Below are 17,898 nucleotides of genomic sequence, written 5' to 3' on the forward strand. Positions count from 1 at the left end.
AATCAGGAGCTTATTGAGAAATGAACAATTATTGGAATTGTTGGAAACTTTGGACAGTTTGATGAAAGTATTGAGCAGTGGAGCTCATATACGGAACGGTTAGAATATTTTGTTATTGTAAATGACATGGATGAGGACAACATTGTGCCTCCATGTTTTAGTGTAATGGGGCCAAAGACATTTAATTTACTAGGCAGCCTGCTACAGCCAGACAGAACAGGTAATAAGACGTATGGGGATATTGTGGAGATACTTAAAGGACATTTTTCACCAGAACCACTAGTTAATGCTGAAAGGTTCAGGTTCCACAGGAGACATCAGGAAGAGGGAGAATCAGTAACAATGTTTGCTGCTGCATTAAAGAAACTACCAGAACACTGAGTTTAATGCTGTTCTAAATGACATCATTAGAGACAGACTAGTATGTGGGCTACGGAGTGAAGCTACACAAAAGAGACTGTTGACTGAAAGTTATACTTATATTAACATACATTATAAACATTCATAATTCAATTATGACTTTCCTCATCCTGAAAATAAATTCAGATCATTATCTCAATGCATTCTCAATACTATCACTTTAGCAGTGTATATACCTACTATCATCTCCAGATCGTCAGTTTCCTCGTAGTCATCTGTAGCATCGGTTGACATGATACCTGTTCAATCTCCCCTCTATCCATACCTCCGTTGGTGTAGACTGTGTGATGATGCATGAACCTTCTTCCTTCACTAGTTATATGATCATGCAGAGTCCTTCTCCATTTATCACCATCTCTCTGTGGAGTGTATCCTTCTATCAGCGTACCAATAGTCTCTGCTGCAAAAACACACAGACAAAACAAAACAATGCTCCGCCGAAGCGGTGCCACCTTCCTCCTCTGCGTTAGAAAAGTCCTCCAATGGTCCATATAGATCTAGGAATCTCTCTCTCTTACTTGGCCCTCCATCAAGGTAGCCATCAACCCCTATTACTAACCTTCCCACTTGGGTGTTGTCCATCAATGACTTCCTTAATCCTTTACCACCACATAGTCTCCAAGTCGCAGAAAATGTCCAGATTCTCCTGGTAGGTCTGGCAGAGAATCCTTCACCTTTTCAAAAGAAAGTCTGCATAACATTGTTAGTTGAGACACAGCATGCTACTTCATCCTGTCTTCTTATCAGTCCTGATAAGCCTTTTGTATTAGGAAGTACACATTCTCAGTTTGTTACCTGTATAAAAGACACCTGTCCACAGAAGCAATCAATCAGATTCCAAACTCTCCACCATGGCCAAGACCAAAGAGCTCTCCAAGGATGTGTTAGAAATGGCGTAATTCAAATCTGGTATTGGAATAAGAGAAAACATAGTCAAGAGATATTCAATCCAAGCTAAATTTATTATATGCAAAATGTATGTATGATAAGTATGTTGGTTCGTATACGGGCTCACTGAAAAACCTCGCAGGGCAGACAGAGAACTAATCCATTGTTACAGGTTCTTCTTCAAATACTCTGACAGAGATAGTTCCCACTCTCTGCTGGCCAATCAGAGTAGAGACTGAGCGTGGTTTAGACTTACTCAGCCAATCCGTTGGCGCACGGGCTGGTCCCAACCCCTTGGCGCTCCACCGTTCCCAGGCATAAGTTGCTATCATAATAACCTGTGGAGTTAGCACCCAGAAGACACCATTTTGCTGTACCTACGTTTCAAGGACGGTTCACAGACAACAAAGAGAGAGTGTTCGGGTATTATGAGACAAGTTCTTATCTCCCCTTACTCCCTAAAACAGCTCCTCACATGAATCACAGCTTGTTAGGTGAAACAATTCATATCAGTACAGTACAGACCTTTTATGCTTTAATCATTAATGCATTCTTTCTAAGTTAGTCATCCCATCCATTTATGAGAATAATAAATCCCCACAGATGTCAGGGACAAGATTGTAGACCTACACAAGGCTGGAATGGGCTACAAGACCATCGCCAAGCAGCTTGATGAGAAGGTAACAACAGTTGGTGCGATTATTTGCAAATGGAAGAAACACAAAATAACTGTCAATCACAAAATCAGCAGGGGATCAAATACCTTTTTCCCTCACTGTATGTGTGTATATATGTGTGTATATATGTATATATATGTATATGTATATATATGTATATATATATATATGTGTGTATATGTATGTGCATGTGTATTATCTCCCGAGTGGCGCAGTGGTCTACTAGAGATCCTGGTTCAAATCCAGGCTCTGTCGTAGCCGGCCGCGACCGGGAGACCCATGGGGCGGCTCATAATTGGCCCAGCGTCGTCCAGGGTAGGGGAGGGAATGGCCGGCAGGGATGTAGCTCAGTTGGTAGAGCATGGCGTTTGCAACGCCAGGGTTGTGGGTTCGATTCCCACGGGGGGCCAGTATGGAGAAAAAATAAAATAATGTATGCACTCACTCTGGATAACATACATTTACTTTTTAGTCATTTAGCAGACGCTCTTATCCAGAGCGACTTACAGTTAGTGAATACATAAAAAAAATAAAAAAATTATACTGGCCCCCCGTGGGAATCAAACCCACAACCCTGGCGTTGCAAACGCCATGCTCTATCAACTGAGCTACATCCCTGCAGGCCATTCCCTCCCCTACCCTGGACAACGCTGGGCCAATTGTGCGCCGCCCATGAGTCTCCCGGTCGCGACAGAGCCTGGATTCGAACCAGGATCTCTAGTGGCACAGATAGCACTGCGATGCAGTGCCTTAGACCACTGCGCCACTCAGGAGTTCAAGAGGAGTTCAAGGATAAGAGCGTCTGCTAAATGACGTAAATGTAAATATGTGTGTGTGTGTGTATATATAAAAAACATGGGGGACTGGAAGTGATGCAGACAATTACATTGATGTAAATTACAATCTATCTGCAATATTAAGCTGATCTACCCCCTTAAAAAAAACAAATAAATAAAATAATAATATTAATTATCTGAAAATTGTATGTCATCCAGTCTTAAAATGTCTGCAAAAACCAAATATTGAAATACTGTTAAATATTTAAAAACCCATTGTTATCCATTGAGTGAATTGTTATCCATTGAGAGAAGGATTTAGAATAGTATACTAACGTGCTGGGTAATTTATTTCTACAACTGTGATGTAACTGAACATCCACTAGGTGGAGCCAGTGGTCCACTCTTGATTAGACACTTCACATAAAATAGAAATTTGTTTGGTAAAAACAGTAGGATAAATACATACGTAGGTAGATATATATATATATATATATATATACATTATACTAACATTCTAGATACACACACACACACACACACACACACACATAATCAATTGACTATTAGTTGTTCTATAACTGTGATGTAACTGTATATCCACTAGGTGGAGCCAGTGGTCCACTCTTGAGTAGAGACTTGGTTTGGCATGCATATTCATGAGTCTGAGACACCTTGAGACATGTCACATAAAATTGACATTTGTTTGGTATAAACAGTAGGATATATACATATGTAGGTAGAGTCCATTCTCGTTTAAAAAAAATCAATAACACAACATCTCATTCATTATATACTATATCATTTTATACAATACATTATTAAAAACAATCATTTATAATATACAACATAAAATATATAATATATATAATATATAATAATATATATATATATATAAAAATATGCATAGTTAGATATAGAAGCCTTCATTATATAGAAAATTCAACTCACCTTCAAAATGCTCCATGAGGAATAAATTAGATGTATGTCTTCAGGCCTCCTGGTCCTCTGGGTCTTTTTTCTTGGTTGACTGAGACATCCCACGGAAGCTCTTTTAGGGGGTCAAATTGATCTGTTTAGGTTAGCAGTAAAACGGGACATCTTAAAGAATACAATTATCTTTTTTGTTTTTAATTGACTGAGACATCCACTGGACATTCCATCCTCGGACGCTTCGCGGACACCCCCCCCCCCCCCCCCCCCCAAGAGCTATTTTTAAAAGGTTAAACAGGTTTAAAAAAAAGTCGTTTCAAAGACACTTGGGGGACCCCATGTGTACATACCAGTTCCCTTGTGTGTAAGGGACCCCCTAGATGAGCAAACTGTTGACCATTACAATATGGATAGCTGAGAACTCTTTCTAAAAGGGTAAACAGGTTTACAAAACAGGTGTTTTAAAGAAACACCACACACGCTCACACACTCACACAACCCAAAGAACCAGTGGCTCTTGTGTAGAGAGAGCGAGAGCGAGAGAGAGAGAGATAGATAGATAGATAGATAGATAGATAGATAGATAGATAGATAGATAGATAGATAGATAGATAGATAGATAGATAGATAGATAGATAGATAGATAGATAGATAGATAGATAGATAGATAGATAGATAGATAGATAGATAGATAGATAGATAGATAGATAGATAGATAGATAGATAGATAGATAGATAGATAGATAGATAGATAGATAGATAGACAGACAGACAGACAGACAGACAGACAGACAGACAGACAGACAGACAGACAGACAGACAGACAGACAGACAGACAGACAGACAGACAGACAGACAGACAGACAGACAGACAGACAGACAGATAGATAGATAGATAGATAGATAGATAGATAGATATATTATTATTATTATTACACAATACTACACTGTACTAAACAATACATGTTTAAATGTATAATTATTATAATCATGTTTTTCTTAGAAAAAAAGCAGAATCAGCATTTTTCTCCTTTTCAGGGGCCTTATGTAACCCGACACCCCCATCAGTCTCCAAATCCCCGTCTTCAAGCTGTGAGGGACTCAGACGTTGCCTCTTCCACGCAGGCTCTCCATGGCCTTCAAGGTTTCGCATGTTTTCTTTTCGATGATAGATCAGCCCATCTGAAATTAGCCCACCCAACTACCTCATCCCCATATTGTTATTTATTTAGCTAATTTGCACCCCAGTATCTCTATTTCCACATAATCTCTTGCACATCTATCATTCCAGTGTTAATACTAATTGTTAAAAACTGTTGCACTTGTTTCATCATATCAAGCAACTTAAACCAATCTCGCCACTTGAAGCTAAAGACAGGCAACAAAATAGTTGACCTCTGTGCAAGCGTTTGAAAATACATACGAACTAACAGATTGGGTGGTATTTGCGCTATTGAATTCAGAACAACCTAAAATTGTCACTTTGGAGTCTGGACTATACGCTACTGAAGAGATTCGTATGACTTTCAAATCATCTGGCCCACAGACTTCCTCTTCCAATGCGTACCCAGGCAGGGATGGTCCATTCAGGGCCTTTTAGATCTGACATAGAGCAAGTCTTATCTTAAGACATTCCCTCATGAGAAACGCAGGAGAAAAACTCCCGGTTTTTGGCTGAAAAAAGTTGTTGAGACAGCTGTGTGTGAAAAATCTTCACTGTTGAATCGTCCGGTTGGCCTCCACTCATATCAATCCCACCATTAAAACAATCAGGTGCATCACAAAGAATGGCATCAATGGTTTTATCATGGTGGCCCAGACATGAAGGACACAACTCACCTAGAATTGGTGTAGGAGACGTGTTTTCTGGAGTTTTCTGTGGTTGATCTCTCTTGAGGTTTCTTGTCGCTCGTAGTGTTCACAGGACAAGTCCAACACTTACTTATACTCAGGCAGACCTACCCAGAAATTACTTTTTCATTCTACAAGGGGTCACAAGCTCACTACACAGCAGCTCCATAAGTTCACTACAAAAATTCCCAACTGTTTAAAATGTTTCAAACAGTTCAAACTTTAAGTTCAACTAGGTCAGTACACGACACATCAATCACCAGGCCATTACTTTTTATTTCAAACATGTGCTTTACCTCAAAGAAACAGCTGCACTATCAAGTTACATAAGCACACCCTAAATAGTGAAGAGAACATCCGGACAGGATGTCCTTAAAAGGTCATAAACACAGGACACAGGAAAACTCACCAATCACTTTTTGACAGCAACCGTCTACTATATTCTCTCTCACAGGAGTCTGTGAAACAAGACAGTTGGAGATTGAAACATTGTATGTGTATTCCCTTCCCCCAACTGCTCTGTTCACTCAGACAAACAAACCAGACTGCAGTTTCCCACGCAATAATTGACTTCAAATTACTTGATATCTTTCAGAAATACATAATTCCCCCCCCCCTCATAATTCCATAGGTCTATAGGAGTGTCTCAGGTTTTCATTACAACCATTTCTAGTGCATATTGTATATGGTTTCAATATCTTACTATCAGATTTGAAAAATAACAGATTATAACATGAAAAGATCAGTGTTGATTGTAAATATAAACATTAACAGTCCACAAAAATGGTGTGTAAAACATTATGTTGGCTTGGCTGATAAAAAGGGTAGATTGAATTTCTCTTGGCAGTTGTGGCTCCCGGGTCTACAGCCAATCAAGGACTAGCTACCCATCCCCCACTGCTGCTCTCACCCCCCCCCCCCCCCCCCCCCACCCCATCCCCTGACATGCTGGACTCTCAGGTTCTGTTCAATAAAGTGCAGCACAGCTCAGTACAGTACAACTTTATTAGTCCATGTTACAGGGAACAAAGGGAATTTGTCTTTCTGAAGGGGGTTGGTCACAGATCTGCCAGTTCAGATCAAATCCCACGTTTTGTTGCCTGGCTCAGGACTCAAACCAGTGACCTTTCAGTTACTGGACTAATTCTCTAACTTCCACCTCCTAACACTTCTAGCAATGGCTTCCTAGGCAAATTTCCTTTTACACTATCCCATGTGTGTAGAAAACACGAGTCTGTCTCATGATCTGGTAATGAGGTACTCCTGCCTTCAAAATCAGTGTCACCCTCAGGTCAAGTGGGCATTACCTCTTGGTCTAATGGTCAAGGAACTGGTTTTTCCCATGGGACACCTGGGTACAGATCCCGCCCATGAAATGTGCACAGCTCTCCCAAGGCACCATTCCAATGCTTCCACCAATGTAGTGTTTTTTTGCAAACAGCAACGGTGTAATGCCCCTTTTGTCTCAAACCCGGGTCTCCCTGCCCGTAGGCAATTAAATATATTGTAGTGAATTCAGGGGGTAGCCCCAAACGGGTTTTGAACCTGGGTCCATCAACTGTCAAGCCAACACCTTAAGCGTGTTAGGTTCTAAATGAACCTAGTAAAACTCAGGGACGTTTAGTAAAGCTCAAACCAAGTTTATTCACCCATTGGATCATACAGCTGCATAAGACAAAGAACATATTCACACAAGCACTGGTATTTAACCCTTTCTCCTATGCTGAGCCCCTCCTTCCACATCTGAACAGCCAATACACCTCTGTTCCTATCCAGAAGATTAGTGATATATGTTCTTCCTCACTTCATCTAACCTGACCTCTGCCCAAATTGCTCACTACTCCCCAACTCACGGCTGTCATGTTGACTCTTACCAGACTGTGTCTCTTCTCCTCCAATAGGATCCCTGATGACTAACAATAAAATATCCTGACAGAATGGAAACGTTATACATTCCCTTCTCTCCCTCAGTGACATGAATAAGTCTATTTCATGTTTAGAAGTCAGAACCCAACAAGCGCTACGCCAAGAGGTCCGAACCTCTCGATGTGGCTAGGTGTTGGATTAAGGTCGCTACATTACCCACTTCCTTGGGGAAAGCATGCCCCCATACTTCTTTATAGCAAGTCTCTCACGTGTACATGCCTCTTTGATGGCCTCACAGGCACGATCCCACTTCTGACACCAATGTAACTAATTAAGGGATAGCTCCAACCGGGACTCGAACCCGGGTCCAGTGACAATCAAGCCAACACCTTTTCCATTACACCAAGAGATCAGCAGGTGGTAATTGGTAGGTGTTGGGTTCAGCTTGCTACAGTATATACTTATATAGGGCAATGTGTGATCTGGGAGCGGCAGCACTACCACTAGTGCTCCTGACACAGCCTAACACAATCTTTACCTTCTGAACCTTAAAAACTGACCTAAAGTCAGATACATTGAGACAAACCACCATGTGAGCAGCACGTGTAGGGTTAATGGAGTGAAGTGGGGGATGGGTAGGACCACCAGTATCAACTATATGTCTATGAATGCATTACTATTAATGCAGTACTAAAACGGATGGATGCTCTTCATCAACACCATCTCACCTGTGAAACTAGATATCAGCAATCAATCAACAAGATTCATGAAATGGAGCAAATGAAGACATTAGAACTGCTAAAGGTCAGATATTATATTCTGACACCAATTTCCTACTGGTAGATTTTGTACATGATCTGTCAATCCTGAGAGCAACGCTCTCTCTCCTCCTCTTCCCCCATCTCTCTTTGCTGGGGTGAAGTTTCCCCTAGATACAGATCTAGGATCAGCTTCCCCTCCCCCAAACCTAACAAGGATCATTAGTGGGAGGAATTCAAACCTGATCCAAAGCCAGTGTCTATTTGGGAAACTTGTCCCCTCCCCCACAACTCTACATGTGGATGCGGCTTCCTCCATCTCACCATGTTCACAAAGAAAACGGCAGTGTATTTCAGCTGTAAGTATTTTGAAGTTACTAGCTATATTATTTGAATTGAATTGACCTAGCTTCATTATTATTCAACAATAACTGGGCCAATGTAGCCGTAGCAGCAGTGGTGGTTCTAGAACATTCCCAGTGGGAGGGGCCAGGCTGGGGCCAGTTGTACTGTTAGAGGGGCCAGTTACATCACACATTATTGTTGTCATGTCGTTTTCTTCACTGCATTGCAGGCATCAATAGACAAATGACCATGTTTATAATCATTCAACTATTTATTATTTGCATTTACATTACATTTTTTACATTTGCATTACATATTCAAATCAAATCAAATAAAATAAAATTTTATTGGTCACATGCGCCGAATACAACAGGTGCAGACATTGCAGTGAAATGCTTACTTACAGCCCTTAACCAACAGTGCATTTATTTTAAACATAAAAAGTAAGAATAAAACAACAACAAAAAAAGTGTTGAGAAAAAAACAGCAGAAGTAAAATAAAATAACAGTAGGGAGGCTATATATACAGGGGGGTACCGTTGCAGAGTCAATGTGCGGGGGCACCGGCTAGTTGAGGTAGTTGAGGTAATATGTACATGTGGGTAGAGTTAAAGTGACTATGCATAAATACTTAACAGAGTAGCAGCAGCGTAAAAAGGATGGGGTGGGGGGGCAGTGCAAATAGTCCGGGTAGCCATGATTAGCTGTTCAGGAGTCTTATGGCTTGGGGGTAGAAGCTGTTGAGAAGTCTTTTGGACCTAGACTTGGCACTCCGGTACCGCTTGCCGTGCGGTAGCAGAGAGAACAGTCTATGACTAGGGTGGCTGGAGTCTTTGACAATTTTGAGGGCCTTCCTCTGACACCGCCTGGTATAGAGGTCCTGGATGGCAGGGAGCTTTGCCCCAGTGATGTACTGGGCCGTACGCACTACCCTCTGTAGTGCCTTGCGGTCAGAGGCCAAGCAGTTGCCATACCAGGCGGTGATGCAACCAGTCAGGATGCTCTCGATGGTGCAGCTGTAGAATTTTTTGAGGATCTGAGGACCCATGCCAAATCTTTTTAGTCTCCTGAGGGGGAATAGGCTTTGTCGTGCCCTCTTCACGACTGTCTTGGTGTGTTTGGACCATGATAGTTCGTTGGTGATGTGGACACCAAGGAACTTGAAGCTCTCAACCTGTTCCACTACAGCCCCGTCGATGAGAATGGGGGCGTGCTCAGTCCTCTTTTTTTTCCTGTAGTCCACAATCATCTCCTTTGTCTTGGTCACGTTGAGGGAGAGGTTGTTGTCCTGGCACCACACGGCCAGATCTCTGACCTCCTCCCTATAGGCTGTCTCATCGTTGTCGGTGATCAGGCCTACCACTGTTGTGTCGTCGGCAAACTTAATGATGGTGTTGGAGTCGTGCCTGGCCATGCAGTCATGGGTGAACAGAGAGTACAGGAGGGGACTGAGCACGCACCCCTGAGGGGCCCCCGTGTTGAGGATCAGTGTGGCAGATGTGTTGTTACCTACCCTTACCACCTGGGGGCGGCCCGTCAGGAAGTCCAGGATCCAGTTGCAGAGGGAGGTGTTTAGTCCCAGGATCCTTAGCTTAGTGATGAGCTTAGAGGGCACTATGGTGTTGAATGCTGAGCTGTAGTCAATGAATAGCATTCTCACGTAGGTGTTCCTCTTGTCCAGGTGGGAAAGGGCAGTGTGGAGTGCAATAGAGATTGCATCATCTGTGGATCTGTTGGGGCGGTATGCAAATTGGAGTGGGTCTAGGGTTTCTGGGATAATGCTGTTGATGTGAGCCATGACCAGCCTTTCAAAGCACTTCATGGCTACAGACGTCAGTGCTACGGGTCGGTGGTCATTTAGGCAGGTTATCTTAGAGTCCTTGGGCACGGGGACTATGGTGGTCTGCTTGAAGCATGTTGGTATTACAGACTCAGTCAGGGACATGTTGAAAATGTCAGTGAAGACACTTGCCAGTTGGTCAGCACATGCTCGGAGTTCACGTCCTGGTAATCCGTCTGGCCCTGCGGCCTTGTGAATGTTGACCTGCTTAAAAGTCTTACTCACATCGGCTACAGAGAGCGTGATCACATAGTCATCCGGAACAGCTGGTGCTCTCATGCATGCTTCAGTGTTGCTTGCCTCGAAGCGAGCATAGAAGTGGTTTAGCTCGTCTGGTAGGCTTGTGTCACTGGGCAGCTCGCGGCTGTGCTTCCCTTTGTAGTCTGTAATAGTTTTCAAGCCCTGCCACATCCGACGAGCGTCAGAGCCAGTGTAGTACGATTCAATCTTAGACCTGTATTGACTCTTTGCCTGTTTGATGGTTCGTCGGAGGTCATAGCGGGATTTCTTATAAGCGTCCGGGTTAGAGTCCCGTTCCTTGAAAGCAGCAGCTCTACCCTTTAGCTCAGTGCGGATGTTTCCTGTAATCCATGGCTTCTGGTTGGGGTATGTACGTACGGTCACTGTGGGGACGACATCATCGATACACTTATTGATGAAGCCAGTGACTGATGTGGTGTACTCCTCAATGCTGTCTGAAGAATCCCGGAACATGTTCCAGTCTGTGCTAGCAAAACAGTCCTGTAGCTTAGCATCTGCGTCATCTGACCACTTTTTTATTAACCGAGTCACTGGTGCTTCCTGCTTTAGTTTTTGCTTATAAGCAGGAATCAGGAGGATAGAGTTATGGTCAGATTTGCCAAATGGAGGGCGAGGGAGAGCTTTGTATGCGTCTCTGTGTGTGGAGTAAAGGTGGTCTAGAGTTTTTTTCCCTCTGGTTGCACATTTAACATGCTGGTAGAAATTAGGTAGAACGAATTTCAGTTTCCCTACATTAAAGTCCCCGGCCACTAGGAGCGCTGCATCTGGATGAGCGTTTTCCTGTTGATTAATGGCCTTGTACAACTCATTCAGTGCAATCTTAATGCCAGCATTGGTTTGTTGTGGTAAATAGACAGCTATGAAAAATATAGATGAAAACTCTCTTGGTAAATAGTGTGGTCTACAGCTTATCATAAGATACTCTACCTCAGGCGAGCAAAACCTCGAGACTTCCTTAGTATTTGATTTTGTGCACCAGCTGTTGTTTACAAATATACACAGACCGCCACCCCTTGTCTTACCGGAGTCAGCCGTTCTGTCCTGCCGATGTAGCGTATAGCCTGCTAGCTGAATGTTATCATTGTCGTCGTTCAGCCACGACTCGGTGAAACATAATATATTACAGTTTTTAATGTCCCGTTGGTAGGATAACCGTAATCTTAAGTCGTCCACTTTATTTTCAAAAGATTGAACATTGGCTAATAGGATTGATGGAAGAGGCAGTTTACTCGCTCGCCGTCGGATCCTTACAAGGCACCCCGATCTCCGTCCACGATATCTCAGTCTCTTCCTCACGCAAATGACGGGGATTTGGGCCTTGTCGGGTGTCTGTATGATATCCTTCGCGGCTGCCTCGTTGAAGAAAAAATCTTCGTCCAATACGAGGTGAGTAATCGCTGTCCTTATATCCAGAAGCTCTTTTTGGTTATAAGAGACGATGGCAGAAACATTATGTACAAAATAAATTACAAATAACGCGGAAAAACACACGTAATAGTACAATTGGTTAGAGGGCTGTAAAACGGCAGCCATCTTCTCCGGCGCTGTTCTAGTCCAGTGTGTGTGTGTGTGTGTGTGTGTGTGTGTGTGTCCAGTGTGTGTCCAGTGTGTGTCCAGTGTGTGTGTGTGTGTGTGTCAAGTGTGTGTGTCCAGTGTGTGTGTGTTCAGTGTGTGTGTGTGTCTAGTGTGTGTATGTGTGTTCAGTGTGTGTGTGTGTGTCCAGTGTGTGCGTGTGTCCAGTGTGTGTGTTCAGTGTGTGTGTGTGTCTAGTGTGTGTATGTGTGTCTAGTGTGTGTATGTGTGTTCAGTGTGTGTCCGGTGTGTGTGTGAGTGTGTGTGTGTTCAGCGTGTGTGTGTCCAGTGTGTGTGTGCAGTATGTGTGTCTAGTGTGTGTGTGTGTGTGTGTTCAGTGTGTTTGTGTGTGTGTCCAGTGTGTGTGTGTGTGTGGGTGTTTAGTGTGTGTGTGTGTGTGTTCAGTGTGTGTGTGTCTAGTGTGTGTGTGTGTGTGTGTGTGTGTGTGTCCAGTGTGTTTGTGTGTGTTTCCAGTGTATGTGCGCGTGTGTGTGTCCAGTGTGTGTGTGTCCAGTGTGTGTGCGTGTCCAGTGTGTGTGTTTGTGTGTGTGTCCAGTGTGCGTGTGTGTGCATGTGTGTTTGTGTGTGTCCAGTGTGTGTGTCCAGTGTGTGTGTGTTCAGTGTGTGTGTGTGTGTGTCTAGTGTGTGTGTGTGTGTGTCCAGTGTGTGTGTGTGTCCAGTGTGTGTTTGACCAGTGTGTGTGTGTGTGTGTGTGTGTGTTTGTGTGTGTCCAGTGTGTGTGTGTGTCCAGTGTGTGTGTGTACAGTGTGTGTGTGTGTCTAGTGTGTGTGTGTGTGTGTGTGTGTGTGTGTCCAGTGTGTGTGTTTGTCCAGTGTGTGTGTGTGTGTTTGTGTGTGTGTGTGTGTGTGTGTTCGTGTGTGTCCACTGTGTGTGTGTGTTCAGTGTGTGTGTGTGTGTCCAGTGTGTGTGTGTGTGTGTGTCCAGTGTGTGTGTTTGTTCAGTGTGTGTGTGTGTGTGTGTGTGTCCAGTGTGTGTGTGTGTGTGTTTGTTTGTGTGTGTCCACTGTGTGTGTGTGTTCAGTCTGTGTGTGTGTGTCCAGTGTGTGTTTGTGTGTCAGTGTTACCATGGTTATTATTTACAGGGACACTGAGGAGTCAACAAGAACCCAAAACCCTGGATAGAGGGGCTCAGTGAATGTGGAGTGGAATGTGTTCAGGTGGGTCAGTGTGTCAGAGGAGACTCTGTAGAAGGACAGAGTGCCGGCTGGCCAGTCCAGATACACTCCTACTCTGTGGGAGCTGGAGGAGGGGACGTCTATGGTAGTGGACTTATTATTGTGCCTGGCAGAGTAACTGTTGTCAGAGCAGGTCAGACTCCAGGACTTGTCATTGTATCCAATAATACAGTCAATACCCCCTCCTCTCCTGCTGATTCCTTTATATGTCACTCCTATATCAACCTCTCTCCCACTCCACTCTACCTCCCAGTAACAGCGCCCAGTCAGACCCTCTCTACACAGCACCTGACTCCAGACCTCAAATCTCTCTGGGTGATCAGGATACGGCTGCTCCTCTCTCCTACATGTCACCTTTCTGTTCTCCTCAGACAGAGAGAGGAATCTGTTTACTGTGTTTAGGTCCAGTGTGAGATCACAGACATCTGATGGATGAAACCAGACACAATATTAGAAATCATCATCATTCACATTAGAACGTTAACTCACTTTTCACTAATTCATTTAAGGTAGATGTTTCTAGGTATCAAAAGGAGAAGTTAAGGTAACTTGAGATTTGTTCAATGATCATATGTTATACTGTATGGTAATATAAAACACATTTATTCCCATTAATTACACACACACACACACACACACACACACACACACACACACACACACACACACACACACACACACACACCTGTATGCATGCATGAACACAGACACACATTTCTAAAGTAACACGAACACGCCACACACACACACAGACACATACATTGTCAAAGCAACTCTTTGTAAACTTTGGTGTCCCTGATTTCTGCTTCTTTAGAACTACAGCTGATATTTAATATGACCAAGTAAGTAATGATGGTGGTCTTTGACTTTGACTTCACTTGAATTAAGACATATTCTCAGTCATATTCTTCACAGCAGTCAACACTCACATTTTCTAAGTCCAGGTTTCATTGTGTTCTCTCCACCATGTTCCACACTGTAGCGGTAAGCAGAAGAACAGACAGTCATTGAGGGATACACCTGAACTCACACACACACACACACACACACACACACACACACACACACACACACACACACACACACACACACACACAAACAGGACCCATGCACTGGACACACACACACACACACACACTGGACACACAAACACACAGTCTTTATATAACTTAGTCCAAGTGGTGGTCAGAATGTTTGTCTTAACTAGCCTGATAACTCCAACATGTCTGATATGAACATTGACATAAACCCTCTACATACTTGAGTTTCTCCAGTCTGCAGTGTGGATCCTCCAGTCCAGCAGAGAGCAGTCTGTCTCCTGAGTCTCCTGGGTGATTGTAGCTCAGGTCCAGCTCTCTCAGGTGTGAGGGGTTTGACTTCAGAGCTGAGACCAGAGAAGCACAGCCTTCCTCTGTGACTAGACAGCCTGACAGCCTGCAAAGAGTCAAAACATATTAAAACCACACTGCTATTCTTTGGTGGTATATTTTTTTTCTACATATTCAGATATATCAGTGTCCTGAAACCTGCCATATCAATTCATAAATTAATGTATCATTATTAGAAATGACAAATTATCAATGTATTGCTTGTAGATAGAAACATGTATAGTACAAATATTCGAGTAGACTGACCAGAGCAGTTTAAAAAGCAGTATGAGTCAAAAGACAGACAGTGAGGTATCAGATTTAGATTGTATTGAGTATACAGTCAACACCATATCTATTTTGACAGTGAAGATAACATTTTAAATGTGGCTCTATACTCTAGCATTTTGGATTTGAGATCAAATGTTTCATATGAGGTGACAGTATATAATGTCACCTTTTATTTGAGGGTATTTTCATACATATCTGTTTCACCATTTAGAAATGAAAGCACTTTATGTGTCTAGTCCCCCATTTGAAGAAGTATTCTGACCAATTCACTTATAATGCATTAAAGTAGTCAAAAGTTGAGTATTTGGTCCCAAACTCGTTGGTTAAATTTACAGTTTGTTTTGGTTGTGTTTTGGGTTATGTTTTGTCCAATAGTAACTGAATGGTGGATGATGACTGGAGTAATTTTCTGTCTAAGTGAGTAGATAACACGTTTCTAAACATTACTAAATTAATCCTGATGATGCCTTGATTAAGAAAAATCATGAATGAATCATGAATAATAATGAATGAGAAAGTTACAGAGGCTACAACAAAACATGCTAACCTCTAACCATTACCAATAACAGAGGGGGTATGATCCTTGTGCCTCCGTAACTTTCTCATTCATCATCATTCACCATTCATTCATGATTATTCATAATCATGGTAGCATCCACATGAATGTAGAAGTGTTCAGAAACATCTTCTATTCTTACTGACAATACAAGTGAAGTGACTCCAAAATGACAGGACATTATTCACCATTCAGTTTCTATTGGGAAAAACATCATCCAAAACACAACCAAGACAAACTGCAAATGCATTCAACAAGTTTGTAGAATCACAAGCTTGATGTAATCACTGTGGGTAAGGAATATGGGACCAAATACTAAACTTATGACTAAATGAATTTGTCCAAATAATTACAACTTCTTCAAATGTGAGAACAAGACACATAAAGTGCTTTCGTATCTAAACGGTAAAACAGATATGTATGAAAATATCCTCAAATAAAAGTTGACATTCTGTACTGTTGCCTGATATGAAACATTATATCTCAAATCCAAAATGCTGGAGCATAGCACCACATGTAAAACTGTAAGCTTCACTGTCCAAACACATATGGTGTGGACTATTTGTGCCTGGTAAACACATGTGGATCTGGTGAACAGTTATCACTTGTTGACCAACTACAGGAATACTGACCTCAGAGTCTCCAGTTTACAGTGGGGATTCCCCAGTCCAGCAGAGAGCAGCTTCACTCCTGAATCATTCAGGTCATTGTTACTCAGGTCCAGCTCTCTCAGGTGTGAGGGGTTTGACTTCAGAGCTGAGACCAGAGAAGCACAGCCTTCCTCTGTGACTAGACAGCCTGACAGCCTGCAAAGAGTAAAATCATATTAAAACCACACTGCTATTCTTTGGTGGTGAAAATTGTGGCAGTATATTTTTACAACATATTCAGATATATCAGTGTCCTGAAACCCACCATATCCATTCATAAATGAATGTATCATTATTAGAAATGATCATAATATTGCTTGTAGAGAGAAACATGTATAGTACGAATATTTGAGTTGACTGACCAGACCAGTTTAAAAAGCAGTATCAGTCAAAAGACAGACAGTGAGGTATCAGATTTAGATTGTATTGAGTACACAGTCCACACCATATCTATTTTGACAGTGAAGCTAACATTTTATATGTGGCTCTATACTCCAGCATTTTGGATTTGAGATCAAATGTTTCATATGAGGTGACAGTATATAATGTCACCTTTTATTTGAGGGTATTTGAATACATATCTGTTTCACCGTTTAGAAATGAAAGCACTTTATGTATCTAGTCCCCCACTTTTGAAGAAGTCATAAGTATTTTGATAAATTCACTCATAGTCAAAAGTTTAGTATTTGGTCCCAAACTCGTTGGTTGCATTTGCAGTTTGTTTTGGTTGTGTTTTGGGTTATGTTTTCTCCAATAGTAACTGAATGGTGGATGATGACTGGAGTAATTTTCTGTCTAAGTGAGTAGATAACATGTTTCTAAACACTACTAAAGTAATCCTGATGATCCCATGATTAAGAAAAATAATGAATGAATCATGAATAATAAGGAATGAGAAAGTGACAGAGGCTACAACAAAACATGCTAACCTCTCACCATTACCAATAACAGAGGGGGTATGATCCTTGTTCCTCTGGAACTTTCTCATTCATCATCATTCACCATTCATTCATGATTATTCATAATCATGGTAGCATCCACATGAATGTAGAAGTGTTCAGAAACATCTTCTATTCTTACTGACAATACAAGTGAAGTGACTCCAAAATGACAGGACATTATTCACCATTTAGTTTCTATTGGGAAAAACATCATCCAAAACACAACCAAGACAAACTGCAAATGTATTCAACAAGTTTGTAGAATCACAAGCTTGATGTAATCACTGCAGGTAAGGAATATGGGACCAAATACTAAACTTTTGACTAAATTAATTTGTCTAAATAATTATGACTTTTTCAAATGGGAGAACTACATAAGAAAGTACTTTCATTTCTAAACGGTAAAATATATTATTATAAATTGATTTGAATTTTAATGAGGGAAATAAGTATTTGACCCCTCTGCAAAACATGACTTAGTACTTGGTGGCAAAACCCTTGTTGGCAATCACAGAGGTCAGACGTTTCTTGTAGTTGGCCACCAGGTTTGCACACATCTCAGGAGGGATTTTGTCCCACTCCTCTTTGCAGATCTTCTCCAAGTCATTAAGGTTTCGAGGCTGAAGTTTGGCAACTCGAACCTTCAGCTCCCTCCACAGATTTTCTATGGGATTAAAGTCTGGAGACTGGCTAGGCCTCTCCAGGACCTTA

At 42.1% G+C, this 17,898-nt stretch overlaps 1 protein-coding gene and 1 long non-coding RNA gene across 2 annotated transcripts in view; both read right to left on the reverse strand.

Moving 5' to 3' along the window:
- Nucleotides 1-17,898, reverse strand: part of LOC311142441 — a 1,015,744-nt gene that overhangs the window by 228,431 nt on the left and 769,415 nt on the right. The window lies entirely within an intron of this gene.
- LOC311099393 (stonustoxin subunit beta-like) lies at nt 13,258-13,817 on the reverse strand (the record flags this gene model as incomplete). Its single annotated transcript, XM_084140093.1, has 1 exon — nt 13,258-13,817. A coding segment is annotated over one exon (534 nt), but the record flags the coding sequence as incomplete, so codon positions are not given.

Source organism: Coregonus lavaretus (genome assembly GCF_964263955.1).
Source record: "Coregonus lavaretus genome assembly, chromosome: 2".
NCBI classification, from domain to species: Eukaryota; Metazoa; Chordata; class Actinopteri; order Salmoniformes; family Salmonidae; genus Coregonus; species Coregonus lavaretus.